General features: G+C 36.9%; 1 protein-coding gene across 2 annotated transcripts in view; it reads right to left on the bottom strand.

Moving 5' to 3' along the window:
* Positions 1-644: 644 nt before the first annotated feature.
* The window catches only part of PCDH11X (protocadherin 11 X-linked), a 576,990-nt gene continuing 551,415 nt past the window's right edge, over positions 645-26,219 (bottom strand). For both annotated transcript variants that reach the window (XM_051969012.1, XM_051969013.1), the window contains one exon: positions 645-6,007. In XM_051969012.1, coding sequence (XP_051824972.1) covers positions 5,538-6,007 — 470 coding nt within the window. In that variant the 3' untranslated portion in view covers positions 645-5,537. The remainder of the gene's footprint in view (positions 6,008-26,219) is intronic.

Genomic DNA, 26,219 nt, shown 5'->3' with positions numbered 1-26,219 from the left:
CAGAGTCCTAGAGCAATGAGTATTGGATAGTATTTTCATATAACCCTTAAACACAAACACTAGTCAAGTATAGAAATAGGGTTCCTCCTTAATTATGCATTGATAAACAATTCTAAAGCAATATTTTTATTTTTTGTTCCTAGGTTCATAAAATTCAAACTAGCCTCTGTTCTAAGCATTCTAGTATTCCAGAGTCCCGATTAGTGTATTGCTTTCTGCAAATTTTTTGTTTTCTATATAGACAGTTAATGGTAGTATTAGCAGAACATGCACTCAGGGGGTTTGTTATAGTGCACTAAATGTTTCGAGGATAGATTTGAGAGAAAATTCAATGTCCATATACTTCAGTGGCCAAAATGAAGGGTCAATTGTCTTGGAGTTTTAATGGCATTTCCTCAATTTTCTAGAACAATCGCTCACTTTAAAAGACATTGGGTTAGTGTCAGAGCTGATCGGTACTGCTCGATGTGATAAAATATAAATTTTAAAAATTCAACGTAGGTCAAGTCAGAGGTTAGAGAACTAACTCAAAGGGGAGGAAGACATAAGAAGCTTGTTTGCACAAAATCATTTAATAATATTTCATCGATTAAAGTAATATCTTTCAGTTTGACTTGGAAAAACAACCAACCAGAGATGAGAGGTTTTTGCTTTATGGAATAAGTTTATTAATAATTATGTTAATTATAAGACATCATGCTATACAGAACCTGAAATAGAACTACTTCTACAGAGTTACTTCGGGACTTTACACTGCTAGCCTAGGCCATACAGTATCCACCTAGCTTACTTCCATAGTATGGTTAAAGCTGCTTCGGTACACACACTGTTCGCATTCAGATCCTGTAAAATAATCACAAAGAATTTGCCCAAAATACAAACATAAATATATATTTCAAAAATTTTCCAAATATCATAATTATGTATAACATAATTCACACACAATATTTTTGTAAGTTAAACACATAAATTCTTTGCCTTCAAATCTTTAAAAATTTATTTTTGCACACACACATACTTAACACCAGCCTCTTTGATACCGTTTGTGCTGGTAAATGTTGGTTGTCAGATTTTGTTTTAATGTTGTATTTACTATGAATCCATTGATGGTTTGTTTATAAAAACTATTGTAAATGAAAAACCCTTTTTGAGACCTTCATACCGAATTCCTCTGATGTAATCATTGGCACATAATGTAATCAGTATTTCTTTGCATGTTTTGTACTGTTTTTGCTTCCAGGTTTTCTGAACCACTTGTGCTATCTTGAAATGGAAATGTATTTTCTAAAAAGAATTTGTGATGGGCCTAGAAACATTTTAATGAAAATTATAAAATAATTTTTCTTATGCAAGAAAAATAAAAATTCCAAGTAACAAAATGACCTAAGAAAAATTATGAACAGTATGATGCATGTATATGTGGTTAAATAGAAACATATGTATATTTAACTTAAAAAAAAAGAAACTTAGGTTGAAATCTTCATGATTTGAAACCAATCAATTTCTTCAAAAGTAAGGCAGGATAGTTTTCCTTTATCAGGATAATTTAGAAATGCAAATTGGTGGATTTTGCATGTTTCTTTTACTGTTTTAAATATGGTGTGACAAATGTTTGTTTAGGAAGGCAAGGTTTGTTTCTTTTGTTACCATAATACACAATAACAAAGTTAATTACTTAGCTTATTGTTATAACATAGATATAATTGTTTTAGCTCCATAAATTCACATAATTCAAAGTAAACTATCAAGTTTCTAAATAAACTACACAAAAATGTACACTTTGTGCACTCACTAAATTGCTTCTAGATCTTAGATAATAGTTATACATCATATAGAAGTCTACTGATATTAGTTCTTAAGACACTGACACAGCATTTGCTGAAATTGGAAAAAAAAGTTTAAAGGATGTATACATTCTTGGTATAAGATTCTAGTGGATAGGCACAGTCTTACATATGCTCCCTATTGGCTGTGTGTTATTATAGGAATAAACTATATAATCATCATGTAATCAAATTTATTTTGGATCTGTATTGCCAAACATTGGGGAAAAGTTATTTTAGAAAGACTTTATCATGCAGAGTTGTTCTTCTGATGGGTCTATTTGCAGATGAAATTGAAAGATATCTCAATATTTGTTTTGTTTTTTTTTAAAGAAGTAATTCTTCCTCTCTTCCCTCCTAAGTGGGAACCATTTCATCTGTTAGTAAAGTGAGTGTCAGGATTAAATTATTCTCACACTGATAAATTCCCATGGATGGCGCCTCTCCTAATCTGGGCTGCTATCAAGTTCTCACTGGAAAATGATTTCACTTAAGTCAAAAATGCCTGATTGAGTAGAAACTTGGTCCAATCATGCACTGGACAGAATACCTGAACTCACATGTCTGCCTTTTGTTAAAGCTGCTCTGATGCCAGCTTCAACATACCCTGTTTCAGTTATAGAGTAGGGGGCCTAGTCTTTTGACATATACGAAATAATCCAGACAGGCAGTAGCAACAAGGGTACCAGGGAGAGGGAGTAGGGGGGAGCAGTTCTACAATCAGGAGAACTAGGGAATGAGTCCTGCAACTGATGCAAACTGGCTATGACTCCGGGCCAATTAGCTTCTCGGTGCTCCAGACAACTACCAATCTATTAAAGATGAGTCGTGGATCTGCATTAGGGAGTTTACCCACTGATGAAATAACAAATCAAAATCTCTGGAAAACAAACGAAAACGAACCCTTTCTCTAACTCCCTAAATCCTTTTGTAGGATCGGAGAGCTGTCAATGACCTTCAGAGTTCATGTAGCCCATCCCTATACCTCTAGAAGGGTGAGTGAGTATCCAAAGCTTCAGGGATGGAGATTAAATAGCTTCCCTTGATTACACATGAAATAACCCTACTTTTCAGGTTTTCATATAATATGTACATATATGACACATACCTTCTGTTTAAGATAAAGATGACTTGTTTCTATTCTTTTTTCTATTCTTTGTTGATGTGGGGCAATTAGCCATATTTCTGATGTGTTATTTTATAATTGACTTTTAGTCCTAATTCTTTTCCTCTTCTATTAGGTCTTGGTTTTTTTTTCCCATCCTTTGAATTATTTTCATGGTTCTCCAAGTGCTAAGTTCTCAGCATCCCTTAAAAGTCATGAAACCCAAGTTAAATTTGTGCCTCTGGCTAACAGATGCAATTTGTTATATTTTCTAAGCTTAGAAGGGAAAGTACTTGTCATGATGGAGTCAGTGAGAATTTGGTAGTATCTCTTCATGATGGAGAACCAAGTGTTTGACATTAGGTTATTTCCAGGCATCACTGGAGTCTGTTAAAGACATGCACCGTTAGTGACCAAGATTCTAGTTTATGTTCTTAGCTTATTATTTAAATGATCTTTATTGAACATGGGGCATTTTGAGATAAAAAGATTTGGAAATGCCATGGGAATTTTGTAGTTCTAGATTTGTTTTCTATTGGCCTTTACAACTATGCATGATATCTGTTCGTGTCATATGCACTATAAGATTCAAATAAGCTTCCAAACATTTAGCCCAGACTCAGAAATTCCTGGGAAATGACTTTGTTTTGTCTGTTCTGGTTGTTGTTCATTAAGAAAACAGCTGTCAATAGCTATAGGTGGTCCTATTCTACCTCTCTCACTCCAATTGGCCATTCCATTTTATCTGAAGAATGTAAAGTTACAGCTACTGTGCGTCAGTTTCCAAAGGATTCACATTGCTTTTTCAGGATTCGCATGGGACTGGAAACCAGTGTACCACAAATCTCTCTCTATAGTACTGAAAAATATAAAGAAGGAAGAAAAAAGAAACACCTGCCATCTGCTATTTTGCAAATTTGTTGATTAAATTCCGAGTTTACATGTGAAGCTCTTCTACTAACTAAAATCAAACATCTCAATAGGCTGAAATCAGTGAAATTAAATATACAGTCACAAAGCTACTTATACCTGCTGGGCACATAGAGAGACGGTGTCTCAATATCCAGTGAAATCCTCACTACCAATTGGAACATAGGGTGGTTTTTTTTGTTGTTTTTTTTTTTAAGTTTTTTTTTTCCAGAAGCTTATATTACAACATTTTACACACACGTTTTACTCATAAATTATAATTTTAAGTTACACAATTATGGAGCTTATATCTAATTTTATCCACAAGAAAGTTACGCTTTTTTTGGTTTTTTTTTTTTTTTTTTTGGTTTGTTTGTTTCTTTGCTTGTTTCTTTCTTTGTTACTTGTGTTAGGGGATGTTTTTCATCCCCTAAAACACAGATTGTCTCTTGGTGCAGTAACACTGAAACTAGACAAGTTACCCGGGTTGTGCTATGAGAAATCAATTTTGGGTGGAGTTTGGTGACTTAGTGAAATGTACACATAGAAGATAATGACTGGTTAAAAGAGAAAAAAAAAAGCAAAACAACAGACAACCGGAAGGAAATAATTTCCTTAGGAACACAGGTGTGTTCCTTTTGCCACAGAAGGATATCTTTTGATTCCTGTCTGGGATTTCTTGGTTTTCCTTTTATGGTGGAGCAAGTATTTCTTATCCACCGCAAGAAGCAGTTGGTAACTCCTAATCTCCTCCAGCACATCGCTTAGAAATTCTGTACAAGAATATATTTGATGTATATTTATAATTATGTCTCTCCAACGTTTGCTTCCTGCTTTTCATCTGCATAATGTCAGTTATTTTCTTCAATAAGTTGAGCTAGAATGACAAAAATCCCTTAGTCTAATGGGCTTAGTGTGTGGTTATCTATAGTTATATTGAATCCTTTATGGAAAATCTTTCCATAAGTGCCCATAGTGCTGTAAAATTAACATTTAAATCACCAGCATATTCTCTAGGCGACAGTAGTTTACAGCCACAGCCCTGAATCAGCCACCAAATCTATTCGGCTTCGTGAGTCCTCTTACGTTCAATTTCCAGGGACATTAACCAATATGAACTTGGGAAAGAAAAAACCTGATTAGTAATGGAAGAATGGCTAAACAACGACAGAGGCGATGAGTCTTGATATCGCTTACGTTAAACTAGGAAAGTAAATCTGAAAAGAAAAAAGTCCCTTTGGAAATCCGGTAGCCTCTTTTGGCAGAGTGCAATGCATTCTAACATTAAGTATCCACCAAGCAGTGGTGCATTAAGGGCAAATGGAGGCTTTGTGGTATCATTTGTATTGATTTTGAACAGCGTGTGAAAAAGTTGGTATAATTCACACAAAGGCAGTGATGTTGGTACAGTGTTCAGTTGCATTCAGAGATAGCAGAGACCACATAGCTTTCATCCGTAATAATTGCCCTTTTTCTCCCGTAAAAGATTAATCTTGGCTTTTTCTTTCTCCATATGGGATTCAAACTTGACTTTTTTTACAGGTGAAACTAGGGATCTAGTTCTAGCTCTTGAAATTGATTCCAGTTTTGGTTTCTATTTACATATATACAAGCGTAGCAGTTTTTAATATGCATGTAGTCCGGTTGTTTGATTATATACACTGACTCCTGAAGCAGCTAGTTTAGTTAGCTGATGAGCCTTACATGGGATCCTCTTCAGTATTGGGAGAGCCCCGCGAAGGCTGGCCAGGAGTGAAGGTCGTCATGGGAATAACTCTGATGGAGTCATCATGTTCAGCTGTGCAGAACAGGGCTCTGGGACTGCATCTTCGTGCCAGATTAGAGTCATCCTGTACAACAACTCTTCCTTGAGCATCCCTTGCTTCAAACCTAGCACCAAGCCCCAGCTCTTGGCTCAGTGCCCGGGGCGGAGTGGTGCAAATAGCTGCAGCCTGGGGCTCTGGAGGATTATGACACATGGCAGTAGTAGTGATCAGATGTGAAGCAGGAGAACTGTGGCGGGTTACGACAGGTTCGGGAGAACGAGGCTGCTGGTACTGGGGCACAGCAGCAGGCATCCAGCAGGAGTCAGAATGACCAAGGATAAGACATTCTTGGGTACAGTTGTCAGAGGCTTCTTCAAGAGTTGGCTGGACGGTTATCTCTGAAGCTGGAAAAAAAAAAAGAGAAGCAACTGTCATGAGCTCCACTTAGAACAAAATCTGCTGACAATTTTTTAAAAATATAGCTTCAAGCATATATAACCAGTATAAAACCAGATCATTGATTTCTAAATTTTTTTCAAATCATATACCTCAATCTGATGCCTGACAGGGTTTTAAGGAATGTTGGCTTGAAAAATGTTGAATGCGTTACAATTAAGGTGACGTGAAGAAGGTTTTGCAAATTTTGCCGCACTGCTTCAGGTAACGGGGCATTTTTTTCCCAATGTGAAATGTTCTTTTGTATGTTAAAGCATCTTATAAAGATGCTCCTAAACGATATGCTAAATAATTATTCCCCCATTCTGATGCGTGCTGAAATTTTGTGGTAGATGTAAATGTAGAAACATCCAAAACCTTAGGGAATTTTGAAATGGTAAATGGGCAGTGAAAGTATATTCAAGTAATTCGGAAAGTTAGTCTCTTAGATTCTAAGATTGGCCTCAATTTCCAGAATATGAGCTATGGCTGTAGTAAACTTTAAAAGCAATTGATTTCTTGAAACCGTGACAGAACAGGGGTTGGTAACGTGATAAATGATGGGACCTAAGGCACAGCCTTGAACTGTGATATAGTCCATAAATACGTGAATATCTGAATGCTAAAGAGTAAAACAGTTTAGCAGTCTATTGTGTTGAAATGTAAATTGTGTTATTCTCCAACTGAATGCAATCATTGGAACATATTGAAGCCCAATGATACTCGTAATGTCCCCTGCAAGGATCCACTCGCTATGTGAGTGAACAACTCTTTATGTTGGGGTAAACTTTCAAAGAAGCGAATAATAAGCTATTTGAAAACACTGAATAAATGAGTAAAGGATCAAAGTAAGGAATCCAAAGCACATTTTGATTTCATTGATTCAAGGGATTGAGAAAATGATCAATTAAAAAAACCACAAACAATTCAATTTGAACCACAGATAACCAAGTGGTAACTTCAAACAACCTAAATCTTTATAAAGCTCGAGAGATTTACATATTTCCAACTAGAAATAAGGTATAGCCACATTGGTGGTCCAAAGTAGTTGACAGAAAAGAAAAACATCAAATGTCTTTAAAAAAAATGTCAAGTACTGTTTACAGACACACTCACAAATATATCTGTATGTGTGTATACTTGTATATGTATATACAAATGCACATGGTGAAAGAAAGTAACAGAGAGGTACGTGATTTCAGGAGCTGAGAGAAATAGAACAGTTAGAGTCAAACCAGAGATAAGCAGTCTGAAGTTATGATAAGCTCTTCTAGAAGCAAATAAAGCTTGTGCTTAAAAGGCACATTTTTAGAGAGGCATTGGCACAGTAAGTGTAGTGCAACAAGTAGAATGAGGAAGATTTGAATGGATATTCTCCCCCTGACATTGAGGCCATAGGCAACTCACTTAAGCCTCAATTTCCTGATTTGTAAAATGGGGATGATGATAATACCTGGAGCACCTGTAACTATAGAGTTATAAAGCTCAGATAAGATACTATATGTAAACCATTACACAGTCATCCGCATTCTGTGTATAAATGCCACTTTACTGTTGCCTACACTACTTTGACATTTGTTAGAAGAAGTTACTGCGGGAATCAAAATCATTTATTTGAGCTAGTGTAGAGCCAGGTTACGAGATTCATTTGTGGCTATGTCTTTTGGGTAAGAAATGATTTTCAGGTGGTATGGCAGAGTAGAATAGACACTGGACCCTAAAGTGGGGAAAATCTGGTTTTGAATTCTACTTTAAACACCGGCAAGTGCCTTGCTCTCTCTGAGTTTCACTTTCCCCAACTGGGGGTCCAAATCTGTGAGTCAAGGTGATGAGAAATGTGCATCTATTTCTAAAACATGCTTAAGTTACTGGTTGTATGTGGCCTTTAAGAGGCAGTGTGGTATACTAGCTGGAGTTCTGGACTTAGAGTTGAGGAGGTTTGATTTAAAACCTACCTCTTAGGCTCACTCTCAGATCTTGGGCAAGCTGATTAACTTTTCCCAGACTCAGTTTCCTTATTTGTAAAATGGGAATAATAATAGCATTTACAGTAATTTCTAGGGATCGATTAGTGTACCAAATGCTCTTTGCAAACCTTAGTATTATGTGGTTTTTATTAAGCTTTTAAATTGTTAAGGTTTTTTTTTTACAAGTTATTTTAATAGCTTTAACATTCACTTTTATGAGATTTTGAGTTCCAATTTTTTTCTCTATCCCTGCCTCAACATCCCCTCTCTAAGATGGCAAGCGATCTGATAGAAGTTATACATATGAAATCATTTAAAACATATTTCCACCTTAGTTATATCATGAAATAAGAATCAGAAAAAAGGGAGAAACCACGAGAAAGGAAAAAAAAATCTCAAACCAAGTGAAAATAGTATGCTTCAACATGCATTCAGATTTCATAGCTCTTTCTCTGTGTTTAGATAGCATTTTCCATTATGAGTCTTTTGGAACTGTCTTGGATGACTGTATTGCTGAGAAGACTTAAATCTAAGTCGATCATTGTACAATATTACTGTTACTTTGTACAATGTTCTCCTGGTTCTGCTCACTTCACTCAACATCAGTTCATGGAAGTCTTTCCAGGTTTTTATGAAATTTTCCTGCTCATCGTCTCTTAGAGCACAACAGTATTGCTTTACATTCATCTATCACAACTTGTTCGGCCATTCCACAATCGGTGGACATCACCTCGAATTCCAATTATTTGTCACTACAGAAAGAGCTGCTGAAAGAGGTGAGTGCTTTAGGGGGAAAAAACGAGTCCTTTTTTGAACTTGTTGAGTTGGAGGTTCCCACAGGATATCCAGTATCAGATGTTCAGTTGGTGATTAGATGAGATCACCAAATGAGGCATTATAGAGGGAAAAGTGGCCCCGGGACAGGGCCTTGGGGAATATCTGTTGTTTGTGGGTGTCACCTGGAGGAAGATCCAGTTCAAGCAGACTGAGAAGCAGTGGGCAGGCAGGTAGGAGACTCAGAAGAAAAAAAGTATCATGAAAACCCAGAGAGTAGGATGTTGAGAAGAAGTGAATGAAAAACAGCTTGAAAAGCTGCAGAGAAGTCATGAAGGTGAGCATAGAGGAAAAAGTCATTAGATTGGGCATTGAAGGGATGAATTCTAGGTTTAGGGTGAACAATTTCAGTCAGATGATGATGTCAGAAGACAGATTTCACAGAGTTTGGATTGAAGTGAAAAAAAGTGGAGCCACTTCTTTGAGATGGCTTTTTCAAAGAGTTGAGCTAAAAAAAATTGAAGTTAAAGGATGACTGCTGGTATAGATGATAAGATTGTGTGGGAGCTTTTTAATTTGGAGAAAGAATTTTAAAAAAGAGAAGAAATAGCCTTGAGTTTGAACAGTTTCGATCTGACCTGTTTAAATACTTAGTTGACTCCCATGGAAAATGTGTTTAGGATATCCTTAGAGATACAACTAGAAAAGAAACTGGGCTGGTCATGTAGTAAGAGGAATAAATGAGCTCCTTTATAATATCAGCTCATAAGAATCTTATCTAGATAGATAGATTTATTAGCCCAGCACTGTCCCTTACACATGGGAAACAATAAGTATTTGATTTGTTCAGCTAAAATGTATACATACACAATGTGCACACACACACACGTGTGTGTGTATGTGTATACATATACATATATAATATTTTTCATGTAATTATGTAACTCCAAGCAATAAGATGATTTAAGATTATTTCACATAAAATAGTACTGGAAAAGCACAAGTCTGGAAGTTGAACATTTGATCGTTTGCAAAAGCATTCCACACCCCCCAGTGACTGGGTAATTCATTAGCTCTCTAGACAATTTATCTCAAAAAGTTCCACAAATATAACCCTAACATTGATTTGGCACTTGTCTACTGAACCAGTAATCCATTTATGATGAAGAAAGGGCTATGTGTGGGACTGAATATTAGCCTGTGTTCGACTTCATAGCAAACAACTACCTTGTCAAGAATAAAGCGATGCAGCCCCCAGTGTTTTTCCTGAATTTGAGTTCTATCATACTTGCAAATGTCAGTACTTTATTAGCTTTGTAATCTCATTCAAGTGGGGATTCCCTTCATCGATACAATCTGTAACCCAGCCACGATTTATCATCTTGTGTGATTTATTCCTAGCTGTATCATCCTAGAGAGCCTCCATTGTGTGTTTATATAATACAGCAGAGAAAATGGTTTTATGTTTCAAACTTTTCTTTCTCTCCCTTTGTCTTTTTCCCTATCCTTTTCTCGTTCTTCCTCTCCCCTTCTCTTCAGACAGAAGCTACTAGAAATTTCCTCTAGCATCAAATAGAAGCTCCTGCTTAGCCCTTTAAAGCCCTTGACAGCCCAGTCTCAATTTAACTTTCTGTCCTCTTCGGTGTATGCTATGTCGAATCAAACTGATTTTACAGTTCGTCACATCTAAAAATCAGTAGGTCTCTGAGGCCTATCGTGCATTTTACCCCTTAGAATCTCTTATTCACTTGCCAGTTTGCACTTAATGCCCTCCCCCCTTTCTGGTTTTTCAGCTCTCTTCTGTGTATTGTCTTTCCCCAATTAGATGGTAAGCTCTTTGAGGGTCAAGACTGTCTCTCTTGTTCATATTTGTATCTCTATTGCTCAGCACAGTGCCTGGTATATATCATGTGCTTAGTAAAAGTGTGTTGGCTATTGAATTGGTCACTCAAGTGTCATCTTGTACAGAAACCTTTCCTGATCTTTCTCTTGAATTGCTCCCTTCCAGAAACGTCCCTTCTGTGTATTTTGTCAGTAGCGGCTTTTCTGTGTGTACCACCAGAGAAAATATTAGCTTCTTGTTTTTAACCTTTGTAATTGAATTTTTAACACCTGACACAGTGGGTGCTTTAAAAATATTTTTTGCTTGATTTCTAGGCAAGTATACATTTCAATTCAACAATTCAAAGAATAGATTTGAAGTGTTTCCCATGTGTAAGGGGCAGCGCTAGGCTTGAGAGCCACAAAATCACAATGGAGAGTCCCTACTCTCAGAGTTACTATTCCACGGGGGTAAAGGACACACAAAATCCAGGTAAACATAGACAAAGCCCTGACTGCTGAAAGGTTAAAGAGGCGGTGGTACTGAAAGCGAGTCTCCAGTGGTTGCTTCCACACAAGGTAGATGACACATCTACTTGAACTGGAATGGAGAGTGCACGAAGCAGGACAGTATGAAATGATGTAAGGGAAGCTGAAAAGGTGGTGCCGGTAGTAATAGTAATAGTAACTAGAACTTAAATAGCGTTTTAAACTTTGCCAAGTGCCTCATCTGTTCCTTACCGCAACCAAGTGAAGTAGGTGTTTTTAGTATCCCCGTTTTACCAATGACTAGCCTGAGGTTGAGAGATTCCATGCCTTGCTCAGAGTTGCCCAACAAAGAACAAATGTGTCACGTAGAATTCTAACTCGGGTCTTGCTGAATTCAAGACCAAAACTCTATCCGCTTGTGCTCCGGAATTCTAGAGGGACTTAAATGCCAAACTGAAAATTCTACATTTTAAGTGATACATGATAGGGAGCCCCTGCAGGTTTTTGAAGATGTGACCGTCAAGGATATGCTTATGCTTAGTAAGATTACTTGCAGGTGTGTGGGAAAGTGTGTAAATGGAAGCCTGCACAGGTCTGCACTAATTAGACAATTAAAATAGACTATGCTAGAATGGAATTGAACTGAACTGGGAGGTACTTTGTGAATGGACAGATGTGAGAGATGGAGGATTAACTGTGAAGAGAGGTGAATAATTCAGGAATGATTTTTGTCAACCTGGATGACTGGAAGGACTGGGGTACCCTCACCAGAAATGGGGAAGTTCGAATGAGGTGCAGATTTAGGAGGATTAATAACGAGCTATATTTTGCCCATGCTGATCTTAAGAGAAAACCTAAACATCCCGAGGAGTCTGCCTATGCAAGAAGTATTAGGAACTGAACCTGTCACTGGTACAGGGAACTCCCAGATGAGTAAAGAGAGAAGCAGAGATAGAAGTTTGAAATATCATTTTAGTATGGTGAAATAAAAAGAAAACATTATTAAGAGAAGAATTTGGCCTCTTCTGGCTCAACTTGCATTGGAAGCAAGCACTATTTTGTGGGACTATTTCCAAAACACTATCTTTGCCTTTGCTATTTCCATGCTGCATTTTTTCTTCTCTTTTTTTCACCGTCTCTTTGTTTTCAGTCTGGAAGCTTCCTAAATAAGAATGCCCTGTTTTCCTGGCATTTAAATAAGGTTTTGGTTTGCATTTTCTACCTTTACATATATTCTCCTTATTAATAGTATAAAGTGATGTACTTTAATGAGGCAGTTATTTATTATTGCCTCATTACAGAAAAAAATCCCTTTCCATGATAAAAGTTTTCATCTCTTTTGGACAGACTTTTTTTCTTTCATAAAAAATGCTTATGCTTGTTATTTAAACATCAAATGGTTTGTGAGAACAGTGAGATTATGGGTACTTAGAAATTGGCCTGCTGAAAAACTTCAAGTAACAGAGACAAGTGAATAGCTTGTCTTTAAAAGTCAGAAACCAGAATCAATTGGTCTGCTTAGACATGTTCCCCTGTGATTGTCCAATTTCTAGTGATTTCTTGCTTAATAATGTTTTCTATATTATCTTTAGTCGTATCCCATAAGACAAATTTCAAGTTCAGTATGTCAATAATTGAGTCCAGTCAAAAATCATTCCATTTCCTATAGCTTTTCATTTCATTGATTCTGAAAATGTGCTGGGTGGTTGAAAGGCTTCATTTGCCAGAGGAGGGCTTATGCCATCAGACTAGCATTGCACCCTATCGAAGCATCAAGCTTTAACTAGCCTTGAAAATGGTCTCACAGAAAGAAATGAGTATCACTTTGTGAAAGCCTGACGTTTGAGCGAGCCTGTTCTTTCCTAGCCCCTTCCTAAAAAGCTATGTCACTGAGTAATTGAATGTCTTAAATGATGCCTTGACTCAGGATCTTCCCTGAAACTTTATGCATTATTTTTTATTAACACAAAGGAACAGAGAAGAAATTTGCAGCACCGACCCTAGAACTTTTCATTTAGAGCTACTGGGTGGTAGCATAGTGCTCCACCAAGATTATCAAGACCAGGATATTCAAAAGTTAACATGGTTTATACGAGGATTTCAGCTTCTCAAACAACTGTGTTGACCCCAGCGATCTCTATTTCTGTTAACAGCAGCACCAGACTTCACTACTACAGTCAAATCTTCTGCCACTCTTTTTCCTCTTTCAGGAGGGTGACCCCACTGGGAGAGTTATCAATAAATTGAACCAATATAGAGAAATTCTGAGGCAAGGATGGACGAGTAAGCTTTACAAGGATTGGTGGTTCTTGAGACATTGGACCTCCTCCTTACCTTCATATCTGTCAAGTAGGGATAATAACAGCACCTGTTTCTCAGACTTATAATAAATGCTTTTGCTGATATGTAACATTATGTATAATGTTAACTATTGCTGTCCTTGTTACAAGGGCTCATGGTGATAGAGTACCCAGATTGATATAAAGATTCTTGAAATAAACAAAAATATATGGACTTTGGTCAGAGATACCGCTATCTCATTGGCTCATAAGATGCGCTGATATCGGTACTCTGCCTCTAGAGTCCCTTTCAGAATTGTTATTTTCTGTGGTATCCAAGAGTCTCAGTGAATTCTGCCAGAATATTGTCATGTAATCTTTTCGTTCTGTTTGGAAACTTCTCTTTCAAACTTGTCTATTTCTCTTCTTTATTGTTCATCCCACATACTCAGTTAATTGCCAGATCTTGCCATTTCCCATTTTACAACTTGTCTAAAATATGAGACCTTCTCTCACTGCACATAGCTACTACCTTTGTTCAGAACCTTATGACTTCTCATCTGGATTGTTGCAATGGTCTCTGAATCGCTTCCCTGACTCAAGTCTCTGTTCTCCACTCTGGCCTCTGAAAAGCTACCAAAAGTGATTTTCTTTAAGTAAAAGATCTCATTATGCCATTCCCCCGCCCCCAATCAAACTCCAGTGGCTCTCTATTCTTTCAAAAGAATAATTCAAAAAAGTTCCTTCAAACCACCTCTTTAGCTTTTAAGGTCCTTGGCAACCTGTTCCCAACTTAGATTTCCAGCCTTAGTGAATATTACTCTCACCCCCACGCTGTAATCTAAGCAAACTGACTTTCTGTTTCTTAAACACAATATTCCATCTTCTTCCTCTCTGCCTTTACAGTAGAAATTCCCAGGGCCATAGAATGACTTTGCTCTTCAGCTCTGAGTCATAGAATCCCTGCTTTTCTTTGAAGACATAATTTACTTCTACATGCGGCTTTTCCTGATTTCCCCACTTGCTAGAGCCCTCCATCTCCCACAATCATATATTTGAATATTTTTTATTTATATTTATTTTGTATGTAGTAATATATGTGCTTGTCTCTCCATTAGAATTAGAACTTGAGAGGAAGGATTTTTTTTTTTTTGCATTCTTTATATACACAGTGTGTGTAGCAAATAGTAGGTACTTAATGAAGGCTTATTAATTGAGTTATGTGACAATAGTCAAGAAGACAAATTCAGATTCTCTGACACTTAATACTTTGGGGATTCTTTGCAAGCAAGTCATTTAACCACTGTATACCCTGACATTTACCTTGGATTTATATAGAGAAGGGTCTGTCCTGAATGCTTTTATTTGCTTTTTTTAATAATGTTTCCTTTGTTTAATATGAACAGTTAAGTGAAGTCAATTCCCTCTAGCGAATTACTCCCAAATCCATATATCCTACTCCAGTCTTTAACATTCATACCATCAGCTCTTCATTCCTAGATGTTTCCTCTTAGACATCCTGTTGATGTCACAAATTAATACATAACTGATGTTGTCCTTCAGTCTCCCTAGAATCAAACCATCTTTATATCTGCTGAGAAAACTACAATCTTAATTGTCATCCAGATCTGCAATCTGATGTCAATTTAATTCTTTTCTCTGTCTTTATCAAGTCTTATTGAATGTACCTCTAAAACAGCTTTCCTTTTCTTTTTTTTAACCTTTGAGAATTTACTTATTTTACTGATTTCATTAGATACTTCCTAATGACATGTACAAAAATTAAGTATTTTTTTAAAAAATTGAGTTCCAAATTCTCTTGCCTCTTCCATCTCCCTGAGAAGGCAAGGAATTTATCTTCTCTCATACATATAAGTTCACAAAACACATACCCATATTAGCCATGTTATAAAAGAAAACACAAAGTACAACAAGAAAAATAGAGTAAAAAGAAGTGTGCCTCTGTCTGAATTCAGAGTTCACCAGTTCTTTCCTGGGAGGTGGATAATAGTTTTTATCATGAGTCCTTTGAAATGGTCATGGATCACATCAGAGTAGCTAAGTCTTTCCCAGTTGCTTATTCTTAAACTATTGCTGTTCTTGTGAACACTGTTCTCTCTTTGTTCTGCTTATTTCACTTTGAGTCATTTCATCTGAGTCTCCCCAGGTTTTTTGGAAATGTTGCTCATCATCTCTTGTAGCACAAGATGTCATTACAATCATGTACCATAAACTTGTTCAGCCATTTCCCGATAACTTTCCCCTCAATTTCCAATTCTTTCCTACAACCAGAAGAGCTCCTATAAATATTTTTAGTACAAATAAGTCCTTCTTTGATTTCTTTGAGTGATATTTATGGTCAAAGGGTATGCAGACTTGTATAGCCCTTTGAGCATAGTTCTAAATGGTTCTCCAGAATGGTTGGACTATTCACAACACTACCTTGTGGGCATTCATTTCCTAATGTTTGTTCATGTCCTCGAGAGTATTTTCTGTCACATTAGTTTGACAGATGTGAGCTCATATCTGAGTTATTTTAATTTGTATTTCCCTAATCAATAGTGATTCAGAGCTGGTATGTTGTTGTGGCTGTGAATACCTCTGATTTCTTCATCTGAAAACTGCCTCTCGATATCTTTTGACCATTTATATCATCTTGGGGAATGGCCCCATTTTTATAAATGTGGGCAGGACCCTATTTATTTGAAAAATAAGACCTACATCAGAGAAACTTGCTATAAAATTTCCCTCATTCATTTTTCTTCCTAATTTTGCTTGTATTAGTTTTGTTTTTGCAAAAGGTTTTTTATAATCTCATGTAGTCAAAATTATACATTTTACTTCTCTTAATCCCCTTGTTTAGTCATAAATTCTTATATTATCTGTAGGTCTGGTAGATCTTGCCATGCTTTCTTAATTAACTTATGATATCACAGTTTTGCCTAAATCATTTATCCCTTTTGACCTTATTTTGGTATATGGTATGAGATATTGCTAGATGTCTAGTTTCTGCCATACTACTTCCAAGTTTTGCCAGAAATGTTTGTTAAATGTCGACTTCTTCTTCCAAAAACTTATCCCAGTGATCCACCAGTCTCTTTCTTAGCCGATAACAGGTGGTTTTGACGACTACCACTTTGTGATATAGTTTGGAAGCTAGAATTGTTTGGCCACTTTCCTTCACATCTTTTTCAATGATTCCCTTGTTACTCTTGACCTTTTATCTTCCAGATGAATTTTGTTACTATTTTTTCTAGCTTGATAAAATAATTCTTTGATATTTTGGTATGGCACTGAATAAGTAAATGAGTATAGGTAGAACTGTCATTTTTATTATACTGTCTTGGTCTACCCGTGAATAATCTTTCCCCAATTGTTTAGATATCTTTATTTGTGTGAAAAGGGTCTTGGAATTGAATTCATATAATCCCTGGATTTGTTCTGGCAGATGGACTCCCAAGTACTGTATGTTGCCTGCAGTTATTTCGAATGAAATTTCTCTTTCTACCTCTTCCTGCTAGAATTTGTTGGCAAAACATAGAAATTCTGATGACTTAGGTGGACTTATTTTATATCCTGCAACTCTGCTAAAGTTATTATCAGTGTTTTATTTGATTCCCTAGGATTTTTAAAGTATACCATCATATCATCTACAGAGTGATAGTTTTGTTTCTTCACCGCCTATTCTAGTTCCTTTAATTTGTTCTGATTCTCTTACTGCTGTAGCCAACATTCAGGCTTATCCCCGTGACAGATAATGTTTGCTCTTGGTTTTAGATAGGGACTGCTTATCATTTAAGGAATTTCTCCTTTATTCCTAGGCTGTCTAGCCTTTTTAAGCAGGTTTAACAGTATTTTATTTCATCGGAAGCTTTTGTGATTGCTGTTGGTTTTGTCATTGATACGGTAAATTATACAATTGTTTGCCTAATACTGAACCAGGCCTGCATACTCGGTATAAATTCTAGGTGGTCACAGTGTGTTCTTTGTGATAAATTACTGAAATCTCCTGTCTGGTATTTTATTTAAAATTTTCACATTTATATTCATTAAGGAAATTAGTACATAGCATTATTTTTCTGTTTTTCTCTTTCTAGTTTAGGTATCACACCATATTTGTGCCATAAATACATTTGGCCAAACAAACTTGGTTTCTGTTTATGTGGTGCCAAGCAAATTATGATCCTTTTCTTAGCTTACTGTTTTGATGCCCTGTATCAATCATTTAGCAGCTATGAAGTTTGTAGAGAGTGTACCGGTAATGCTATGAGAAGTAAATCCAAGAAGAAATCCAAAGCTGTTCTTTGGAGGAGGTACCAACATCTAACCATAAATCCCAAGAGGGAGAGGTAAGGAAAAACATGGGTGACCGGATGAGAGAGATGAGTGTTGTATGTGAATAACAGCAGGGACAGCAGGGAGGCTGGGTTACCTGGACTGTAGAGTTTGTGAAAATGTGTCATGTATCTATCACCAAGCTAGAGAAATAGATCGGGACATACCAGATCGTGAAAAAACTTTAAATGCCAAACCAGAGTTTGTATTTTATCCTGGAGGGAAGGGAGCCACTAATGTTTATTGAGCAGGGGAAGGAACTGGTTAGACTCTGTGCATTAGGATAATCACTCTATAGCTATATGAAGGATGCCCTGGGAAAGGAGACAGACTTGATGCAGGGGAGATCAAGTAATAGGAGGCTGTTGACACTGTTCAGGTGAAGGGTGACAAGAGCCTGATCTAAGGTGGAAGGAGGGAGGGAGAAGGAGGAAGGGAAAAGAAGAGGAGGGAAAGAGGTGAGAGTGAAATGGAGAAAGAAAAGGAGGGAGGGAGGAAGAACACACGTGAAAGACTGGAGCAATAGAAATGACAAGACGTATCAATTACTCGAATATGTGAGTAGAGGAGAATGAGGAGTCAAAGGAGTTGCTCACTTGGGTCACTGAAAGAATAATTGTGTCCTCAATAGGATTAGGGGAGGCGGGGTTTGGGGGGTTCAGTTTTTGCTGGGGAGCATAAGCTTTCTCTTGAGCTCTTTCATTCTTTGAATCTGTCAGTACCTGTGATTGCACCTATTACTCAATATAGGAGCTACAGCTCCCTGTGGCCCAATGGAAAATGAAGATTTGAAGTTTTGTCTGAAGTCAGGCCTCCAACCATATTCCTGACAGAAGAAATTTTAGGGGCATGATGGAACTGTCAGCTCCTTCTGTCAGTAAAGGTCCTTCAGATAGACTTGGACCCAGAATAGAGTGCGAAGAAAGAGCAGGTTCGATTCCATTAGAGAAATGGTATAGTGGCTTGTTTTTGTTTTTCTGCTCCCTGACACAAACCTGACCTTTGACAAGCATAAATAGTCTCCTGACAACAGATGGTTGCAAATTTTAGGACACCATAATCTGTGAGGATTCCAAGTTCTGGATAATCAGTCATCAACCATCAATCTCTAAGAATTGCTTAATTGCCTCCTTCATCTCTTTTCTCAAGAGGCTCAAGTTACTCATGAGGCACTGAAGGAGACATGTCAGTAGACCTGGGTTCAAATCTTGCCTTTGTCACTTATACTCGGGGATCTCAAGTAAGCCGTTTCACCTTTCCGGATCTGTTCCTTGTGGAAAATGAAAGGGTTGGACTAGATGGCCTGTCTGAGGTCCCTTAAACTCTATGCCTAGAAACCTTTGATCTCCGATTCCATGATTTTGCTTATCAACAAACAAACAAACCCCCCCAAACCCCAGCAACACAAGGCTTTTCTACAGTCCAGATGAATTCAGACTTGAGTTGGTAGATACAGTATGATTAGCGATTCCCAAACATGATAGCACCCAGAGATCATAGTATCCAGAATATTGAAGGAAATCGAATGAAGATAAAATTACATTACACATGAACTGGATGAGTTCTGAAAGATCCCATCTAACATTAACATGCTGTAATTCTATGGAATGATTCCCAATATATCTAGGGACCATTCATCAGGAAGCCTGCTGTCCACTTGTTCCTGTGTTACTGAAGACATTACTCACTTAGGTTAGTGTGAGACGAATGATCAACGGAAGGGACTGTCTGAGTTTCAATTTCTTGATCTGTAAAGGACTTTTAATACCAACATGTTGCTGTCTCGAAATCTATATTACTCCTAAGGAAGCCGAAGCAGAATACCAGTCTTGAAAAGAGTGAGCGGAGGTGGTTTCTTAACAAGATTTTACTGGTGTCATTCGGAGCTCATTGCAGCTTTTCTTTTCTTAATGAATGGGAAAGGGGTGGAGAGGAACTAAAGAACTAGCCCAATCTAGGTACAGCATTGTTTCTATGAAACACTTGGGTTAATTATGCAAGTTAATAGAGCTAGATTTAGCAAGTTGAAGACTAATTACAGTTAGATCACAAAAGAGCTTTCTCACTGCATAGTTCATCAGTCACATACTTATATGATGAGAAGAAAGTTAATCTGGAAGTCCTGTAGACACAAAAGTCTTTACACACAGGAAAGATTGGCTTTTAGAGCCCTTGAGGACAAAGGATTTCTGTCACTTTTTAAAGCATCTCTTAAAAGAGTTCTATTTGCGGAAGGCCAAAACTTGAAAATGTAGCAAGGCCTTCAGTCTGCTTCTCAGCTTGCAGAAAGTTTATAGATATCTGACAGGATGAAAATCTTATTTCAGGAGAAGGGGAAAAGAGCTTTTTGGTACAAGGCCACAGACTCCAGAAAAGCTTATAGAGTTATTAATGGCCGGCAAGCGTAACTGATGCCTTTCACCCAATAATCCATGTCTTTTAGTGCTAACGAAGTGGGCCAGATAATCATTACTACTTCTAGACCAAGCAGAAAGCCCATACTTAGTTGGTGGCAAAACTAGGACACGGCCATGTGGGCGCAGGAAATCATTGGGCTAACAAGTTATGCATCCTTCTTGAGCACATTCTCTTCACTCCACTAGTCTGTGGAGGGTTTTCAATCCCACCTCTGAATGCCTACATTATCCTGCTGTCTGAGCAGAATTTTACAAACCCTTAAAAATCAATATTGTGACAATTATTTAAATTTCCCTTTACATTCAAGATGCCACTGTAAGTTGCTTGTAAGAAAACCCCTCCCAGACAGAACATAAATATTTAAAACTATGAGTGGATGTTCAACAACATTTTGAGTCTGTTTACCAAAAAAAGTCTTTCCCATCAAGTATGATGTTTGGAAAAACTCAGGTGAGACTCTTTTCATAATAGAAATTCTCTCGCATTTGTGTGAGCAGTTTGTGAACTGTTTCATTTGCAATTTTCAGTCAGATGCAAGTCCTTCATTAGGAAAAAAAAATTAGGGTCAAATGATAGGGACTGGACTTCCGGTTTCATTGGTACAGGAGCTAACAGGTGAGCAAACTACCTCTTCCAGTCAGCCCCTTTTCTGCAATTTAAAATCCTAAATGGTCTCCTAGAGCACTGAGAAGTTAGGTGACTTGCCAAGGGTCACACAGCTAAGAAGTCATAAGTATCTGAAGTCAAATTTAAACTCTGAACTTTAAATTTAAACTCCTGACTTCAGGCCCAGTGCTCTATCCATTGTGCCATCTGGCTGCCCCTTAGTAAATCCGTTTAGTAAGAGTGAGCTATGTCTATTGGTTGACTGCTTTTGGGAAGCAAAGTAGGGGTTCAGAAGCTCTTATTAGGAGAGGTCCATGATGTCCAGCCGAGGAGCCGACATACAAATTGATTAGGGCCAAATTGGGAGCGTAGCCTAGAAGAAGGTCCGATAGTCTGGGGCTTTTTATCCCTGTCTCTAAAAGGAGTTTGCTTTTAGCATTATTTGGGGGAATTTACAGAGAAAGGGAGACAGAAGAGAGGGCGCACTTCATCCTTTGTGTTGGACTGAATGAATATTTTTGACATATAACTTTCATTTAAATTCTCGTGTATTTTCATGACATCGCTACTCAGACATTTATTCACTATCCAAGTGTTTTAACAAAGGAAGACAAAGAAAAAAACCAAAATCACTTCTACCTCCTGGTGGTAGTATAATGTTTGCCTCTGAGGGAGAAAGAAAAATTTCATATGGAAGAAAATTTTAGCTGTCTTGTCTGAATCATAAGTGTTGTTGTGGTTAATCAAAGTAAGAATATCATCAGTGTGACTTTTTACACTAGTATAATCATAACCTTATTTTTCATCATGCAAAAGATAAAGATAATTGTCTGCTTTTGTTAATAGGGGGTTTTGTGTGGGCGATAAAGGTTACATAGGGCTTTTTCCTTTCAATTTAATTTTATAGAAATAGCAATCAACGTCTTAGGTGAGTTTTGCATATTGGATTCGGTCGGCTTACTACCATTTTGGAAAGAGAAGCTTTAAAACATTTGTAGAGTAAAAAGAAAGACAGGCAGTGAATCTCATTCAACTTCTAATGACTTCAACTTTGAAATTCACACCAAAGACAATTTATATTTGAATTGGTTTGTACGAGATGCCAAAATACAAGGATATGGACCCCCTACATATAGCCAAGGGGAAACTAGCCCCTGAGCTTAGAATTTTTGTACGATTTTAAGAATGTCACTGGAACAATTTTTTGTTAATATTTCTCCATCTATCCTGTGTTTAAACACTGCTCTCTTCATAGTAAATTAAAGAAGATCTAATGATTCCACTGGACAAAAGAACTGACTTTATAAAACAAACCTACTTTATTTTCAAGGAGAGGATGAAGGTAGTTAGTAGAAAAACAGGTAACAGGTGTTCTCAGTGTTTAAAAAATTCCCATACATATACCCTGCATTTAGTGGGTCTGTAATTTTTTTTAGTGCAAATCACAACTTGTCTATACCTTATGACACATTTGTTGTTGACCTTCTCCACTAGGCCCCTGAAGATGTACCTTATCTGCTAGAGGTCTTTCTCTCAGCCTTTAACCATTCCCTGAATAGTACTGCAGCACTGAGATTGTAAATTTCTTATTCTTTATTCCTAAGTAACTAATCCATCTTTTTGTCATACATTTCTTTAACAACCTATATTAACACAAACATATATAAACACTGAACATGAATTAAGCCAATTTTTTTGCTTTGATGTCATCACTGCAAATATCTGCTTCTCATTTGTGCCCCTCCTCTCTTTCTCCACTGACCTTTCAGTAACTGTAACTGATTACTCGGGCACTGATTGCGTTCCCAGATTAATAATCATGGAGAATCACTAGGAAAACCTGTATTTTGAAAAACTGTGTTTTATGCTGGAAAATTCTTTTCAGTAGCTAAAATTAGCAATTTTCCAATGCAATCCAACCTACTCTTTTCCTCTTCAAAAATGCCTCTCTGTATACATATAATTGGCTATATATGCATGTTGGTATATATCATATGTATGTATAATATAGTATGTATATACGTGTACCTATATCTGTACACATGGGCTAGATTGTGGCAGTAGGACCCACCCTTTTCAAATATGAAAACCCTTTTTAATATAATAAAAACACTATTAATATCTTTTGAGAAAACATCCAAGTGGCAATGCTGACACATGTGTATTTACATGGACCCCTTTTAATGTCTCTATGGCTCCGAAGGGGTCCATAGTCCAGAGGATGGGAACCAGCTATTCACCCGTGACATCATTCCAGCCAAAAATCCTGCTTACATTTTTGAAGAGAGCTACTACAATTGTATCAGTGAGAAGAAGGAGACAGGATAAGTATGTGGTTTATTCAACATCTTCAGTTTTCAATCATATTTTTTAGCAGTGGGGTTTATATGGTAGAGGGAAGTAAAAAGGTAAGATAGAAACAAGTTTCCTTTGGAGGAGAATTTACAACTTTTAGAAGAGAGAATTCTCAAAAGGAATACTTATGCTTTCACAAGTTAGTTGGCCTTTGGGAGTCTGGAAAGAACTGGACCTGGAATAGTGCTCAGGCACCTGATTTAGAGGACATTCTGTCTAGAATGGATAGTACTTTTGACACTTGTTCTATGAATCAGAAAATTTTCTAACAATACTCTTCCTCGAAATTATGCTACTATATCATTAACATCTTCTTTCTTCCCTTAAGGAAAATTATCTTATTTCTACAGCTTCTGTTAAGTGGAATTTAGAACAAATGGAGATTCTTTTATTAGGGCACAGTGCCCCTTGTGCTGGAATAAACAAGAAACTAGCCCCTGAGCTTAGAATTTTTGTACGATTTTAAGAATGTCACTGGAACAATTTTTTGTTAATATTTCTCCATCTATGCTATTTTTGCTTTTCTAGATGGTAATATCGACCCACTAGCAAGAGGGTGTGTATTTTGAATTGTTCTCCCAGTGGTGCCGAATGATTTGCTGAATTGTGGATTTAATCTTCCTGTTACATTCCTTATTCCTTGTGGAATTCTCTTTTTCTTGTGACCAGTAAGATAACTTTATGAAAAGTTCTTGTTCCAGATTCAGGGATACATTATAATAATCACCATGGATCTAAGTTAGGTACCTAGCTTTTGCAGGAATTGGACTGATCAGCATCATGATCGATCCTTTTGAGGATCATCATTTGCCTATACTATTGGTCGTGTCACCTAAATCTACACACAGTGAATTTATTAGTTAAGGAAAACTAAGCAATAAGAACCTTCCAGATTTCCACTATAAAATGTGTATATCCTTTCTACTTCTTATTTAAAAAAAAAGGGAGAGTTACTTTAGGATGGAACAATTAGCATTCTCCTATTGTATGTCTGACCTTATTCTTAAACCTCTTAGTTTTAGTTCTCTTGTACACATTGGGCTCGATAAATCTTTGCTCACTAGAAAAACTTTGTACAAAAATAAGTGCAGCTTGCTAGAATGAGGCAGCCCCCTTCCACTGCTTTTTATCTCTTTCATTTTTAACACATGATCTCTTTAGGATGCTTTCTCTTTGTGGAAACACACTCAGATCTTCATTATTAAAGTTGGATTTATACCAAGTCTTCACTGTAGTGTTACACAGCTCCCTACTTTTTTATCTTCTACAGGCTGCCCCTGGAAAAATACTAAATGTGATCACTCTTTTATTAAGGTAAAGGAGAATAAGAATCAGAAAGGAAGGATGATGTTCAACCGATAATATTGCAATCACTGAATAAGTGAAATTTGAAAGGCAATATAATTATATTTGGAATTGCTCAAAGTCAAGAATCTTGTGTTTTCTCTCCTTTTCCAAGCAGATGGAGCAATTTCTCATTAATAATAATAAATTCATTTAATTCTGTAGGCACTTACAAGGAGAAAGATGTCATCTGTCATCAATGGAAATGCAACCAGCATTAGAGAGTACTTGGAGACCATTTTTTAGACTCAAATGAAAGGGATTTAAAGTACTTCCTGATGTGACATCCCAATTAATTACCTATAATCATGCAGAGGATTTAAGCAGGAATCACAGTTCTTTATTTTCCTATAGTGATCTTTGCTATGATTATTTTTAAATTCTCCCAATGCATGGGAATTAAATATTTCTGCAAAAGAAATTTTGCACTTGGCAAAATGCCTGGCACACAGTAAGTGTTTAATAAATGTTTACTGACTGCCCATTTTCCTGTCCTCTGTTGCCTACACACTTGCCCAGATTGCCACAAGTCATTGCTAGAAGTACAGAAAGGAAGTGGGACTTAAGAGGATCGTGTGAGGCAGGAACTATGGAAATCCCTTCCTATGACTGCTCCTGCCTCCTCTAATCCTTAAGGTATTTTTTTCCAGTTCCAGGAACTATTCTTCCTCCAGGCATACAGCCGGTAATGACACCTCCGCACCCAACACACAAAACCAGTCTTCACTTGACCCTGTCATTGTTCAAGCTATTATTCTATAACTCTCCTTTTTTTTGCAACCAAATTCCTAAGGTTATGTGTACCTTTGCCTCTACTTTTTAATTTCTCATTCATTTATTGATTGATTCCTCACAAGCTAGCTTCCATTTCCATCACTATCCTGAAATTCTCTTTTCCTATCTTTTAATGAGACTTGGGTGAGTGGGGAAATGGTAATAGCCTCAATAGACATAGGGACATATATTGTCATTATTAGGGAGTTGCAATAAAGAACAAACTTTCAGTGAAACATTCTATGAAACATCAATTTCATTTCTTTCTAACTAAAGAGAGAAAAAAAAGCCTAATCAGACTGACAATATGAGTTCTATGATTTTCACATCAGTTGGAGGTGAAAATGTTTGGAATTAGTCATTTTTGTCCTGTCTGATAAAGAAAATTACTTGAAATGAATGATAATTTAAAACACAATAATCCAGATTTCATTGTGCTTCAATCAAAGCTAGTAACTTTCTTCTGAGTAACTTACTTCATCTGGTATTGCTACATAGTATTTTGGACACCCCAGAAAAGTATCTTTTTTAATGGAAAGGGAGAGTAGGGTAAGGGATTATTAGCTTGCTTACTCACATACTTATTATAGCTCTTTAAAAATAAAAACACCCCTATATTGTTATTAGTAACTAACTTAACTATTTTCCTAGTACACTCTTGCTAGCTTAACACTTCCAATAGTCTATAAGTGTAAGGTAGAAATGGTTACATTAAAATGTCTCTACATTTAAAAAGGCAGCAAATTCTGTAGTCTAGTCTCAAATATATAATGAAACCAACACTATCATAAGACACATGGGATTCATATGTGAGCAAAGGCCCTACTTCTCAGAAGAAAATTACTGCCCAATTAGACAAAGACACAGGGGGGGGTCATTGCAGGTAAACCAGGTAGTCCTGATTTGTCATGCATACGTATTTCAAAACCATTTCAGAATGTGGTGAATATATTGGGAGTCAAAGTTGCAGGTTGAGAGATAATAATTGTTGGAACCCAGATTTGTGACGAATTGTCTTT

This window comes from Antechinus flavipes, chromosome X, assembly GCF_016432865.1.
Source record: "Antechinus flavipes isolate AdamAnt ecotype Samford, QLD, Australia chromosome X, AdamAnt_v2, whole genome shotgun sequence".
Taxonomy (NCBI): Eukaryota; Metazoa; Chordata; class Mammalia; order Dasyuromorphia; family Dasyuridae; genus Antechinus; species Antechinus flavipes.
The sequence above is the reverse complement of the archived record's forward strand: the minus strand, read 5'-3'. Positions and strand labels throughout refer to the sequence as shown.